The sequence below is a fragment of the Lactuca serriola genome, chromosome 5, assembly GCF_051521515.1.
Source record: "Lactuca serriola cultivar US96UC23 chromosome 5, Lser_US96UC23_V15, whole genome shotgun sequence".
Taxonomy (NCBI): domain Eukaryota; kingdom Viridiplantae; phylum Streptophyta; class Magnoliopsida; order Asterales; family Asteraceae; genus Lactuca; species Lactuca serriola.
The window spans coordinates 219,190,289-219,193,428 of record NC_136412.1 but is presented as its reverse complement, the minus strand read 5'-3'; the positions used below and the strand labels follow the sequence as shown (position 1 = coordinate 219,193,428).

Here is a 3,140-nt window from a genome sequence, read left to right as displayed (position 1 = left end):
TCCAAAAAAATACTAACCATACAACATTGGAAAGTGGTCGGGGCATTACACAATCCAAATGGCATTCTCCGGTAGGCAAAAGTGCCAAATGGACATGTAAAGTTTGTTTTTTCTTGGTCTTCCAGTGCCACCGAGATTTGGTGAAAACCAGAGTACCCGTCGAGACAACAATAGTGAGATTTTCTGGCCAACCTTTATAACATTTGGTCAATGAAAGGCAATGTAAAATGATCTTTTCTTGTGCTTGAATTGAGTTTGTGGTAGTCAATACATACTCTCCACCCGTTTTGCACGTGGGTGGAGACCATCATACCTTTGTTGTTCTCGACCATCGTGATTCCCATCTTCTTTGCCACGAATTGCATTGGGCTCACCCACTTGCTATCCGAGATTGGATAGATCGTCCCCGCATCAAGGAGCTTCAATATCTCTTTCTTCATAACTTCAATCATAGGTGAGTTCAATCTTCTTTACGCATCACGACTCGGCTTGCATTCATCCTCCGTCAAGATCTTGTGCATACAAGTTGACGGGCTCAATCCCTTGATATCCACAATCGTCCAACCCATTGCTTCTTTATGTTCCTTCAACACCTTGAGAAGTTGCTCTTCTTCATATTCGGTTAAGTGAGTTGAAATGATGACCGGAAGAGTCCCGTTGTTTCCTAAGTACGCATACTTCAAGTGTTGAGGTGGGACTTTCAATTCTAGTTCTGGTGGTTGAACAAGGGTGGGTGGTAATCTTGTGTGAGTTTGAGGTAATTAAATTTGCTTCAAACTGAATTGAGTGGTTTTCTTGATCTCCAAATTGTTAACCAATCTTTCAACTTTAGGGTCTAGTGAGTAGAGCTTCAACTTCTTGGCTAATTTTCCACAATAAAATCCTTTGCTCAATGGTTCAAACAATTCTTGGGTCAATGGTTCAACAACATCAACAAAGCACAAATATGAAACATCACTAGGATATCTCATAGCATCAAAGATATTGAAACTTATTGTTTCCCCATCAAACTCCACCGTTAAGCTTCCCGCATACACATTAATCTTCATTCTAGCCGTTTATATCCGCATTGGAGGACACTTGTTCTTCTAAATCAATCACATAGAAATCCGTCAGGAAGACCAATTGGTTCACTTGCACCAAAACATCTTCTAAAACACCTCTAGTAAAGAAACTCGATTTATCCACAAGTAAAATTATGACACCAGTTTCACTTAAGGGTCCGACATTCAATGATTCATACACCGAATTAGGCATGACATTGATAGTAACACCAAGATCAAGCATAGCAATACTAAAAGTGGCATCTCCAATCTTGCAAGGAACCATGAACATTCCCAAAGGTTTGCACTTGGGTGGAAGTTTCCTTTGTAAAACCGTGGATGCATTTTCATTCATTGAGATTTTCTCTTTTCCTTTCAATTTCCTCTTCTTGGTACAAAGTTCTTTCAAAAACTTTGCATATCTAGGGATTTTCTTGATTGCATCAAGTAGAGGGATTTTTACTTCCACCTTTCAAAAGGTTTCCAAAATCTCTTTCTCCTCCATGTTCTTCGAAGTCTCAAGTCGGGAGGGGAATGGTGGTTGAGTGGCTATTGGCATCACTAAGGGAATGGTCTTCTTTAGAACTTTGGCTTGTGTGGCATTCTTGGCTATGGGGATCCTCAATGGGAATAACTTCTATTTTTTCCTCTTCTTCCGTTGGCTTCTTCTTTGAACTACTTTCTCCGGTCTATTTGCCACTTATCAAAGTCACTACATTGACATTTAGGTTCTTTCTGATGGGCTTGAGCCATAAGAACAATCCTATGCGCTCATACAAACCCTAATGCTTGGATCTAGGTTTCTTTATTGTACATGCAATGTATCCAAGACTTACAATCTTAGATCTAACATATTATAAACTGAAATTAGGGTTTAGAGAATTACCTTTGATTGTTATGTAGCAATAACAATCTCAATTCCTCCTTACAATGACTTTAGAGAGCTTAGAGTCACAATTGTCACTCCTCTAATGGCTCACAAACACCAATAGCAAGAGGATGAAGAACAAGGAGAGAGGAGGCTGCCCAAAAACGTCTAGAAACCCTAGAGGAACTCTTAGCCACGTTTTTGGGGCTTAAGGGTGCTATATATACATGTAGGCTATTAGGGTTTTCAACTAGGAAACCCTAATCTGACTGCTTAAGCCCTACGCAGCCCATGGACCATTTTAATATAACCCTTGGACGATTTCTAATGGGCTTCCCCATAGAATTCGTCTAACCTATATATTATTAAGTAATCCATAGCCCAATTGCAATTATCTCATAATTACTGTTCCAGCCCTTAAGTTTATTTAATCTCTTTTAGCCACAAAATTAATTCCTAATTAATTATTGACTAATATTAATTAAACAATATGATTTCTCCTTTAATATATTATTCTCATAATATATTAATAAATCCTAATTAATCCTTCCTCTCCATAATTCATCCTATCAAGTTGCTTTGGTGAAGGCAACCCAAAAGGACCATGCACCATCGTGTCAAGTGCATACCAAAATAGTTATGGACTTAGACACTAATCCAATAGTCTCCCACTTCGATAAGTCTAATAACTATTATGCGTATGACTTCAGATCCTGATCTGCAATCGTAGCTTTCAAAAGCCGTTGTGAACTCTGATCTTATCATATACACATCCTTTAGATAAGGGATCATATATTCCTCCATTCTAGATATCGTATAGACTGAGACATGGATTTAAATCATTCTCTCTGTCTATGTGTTGTTTCTCGATTTCCAATTTACGATGGCTGACAACAGCCTACAATTGAACACATCACATTAGTCCCGGCTTGGCCAAGCGCTTAGGATGTCATCACTAAATCATCGAGGGACCCACAAATATCGCTTTCATCCTACTCTAGATAAAAGGAACGAATAAACTTTGATTCAATGCTTGCTTGCACTCACTCACCAAATCACACACAACAATATGTTTTATGACACCAAGTTACTGGTGCGTTTACATATTATCAATGTGTAATCGACTCGCAATATACAACTTACACATCTCGGTTTCAAGAATATAAGATGTTATCGTCTCACCAATCACTCGTGATAAAATCCACGAAGTGATTCAAGTGAGCGTGGGC

At 38.7% G+C, this 3,140-nt stretch overlaps 1 protein-coding gene across 1 annotated transcript; it reads right to left on the bottom strand.

Annotated features, from left to right (window-relative positions):
* Positions 1-1,050: 1,050 nt before the first annotated feature.
* Positions 1,051-1,398, bottom strand: LOC145050179 (uncharacterized). The gene has a single exon (XM_078998470.1). It carries the CDS (start codon positions 1,396-1,398, stop codon positions 1,051-1,053), a length of 348 nt encoding a protein of 115 aa, XP_078854596.1.
* Positions 1,399-3,140: the final 1,742 nt, after the last annotated feature.

Excerpts from the sequence above, each read along its gene's own strand:
- LOC145050179 (XM_078998470.1), bottom strand. The coding sequence starts at position 1,398 with ATGAATGAAAATGCATCCACGGTTTTACAAAGGAAACTTCCACCCAAG.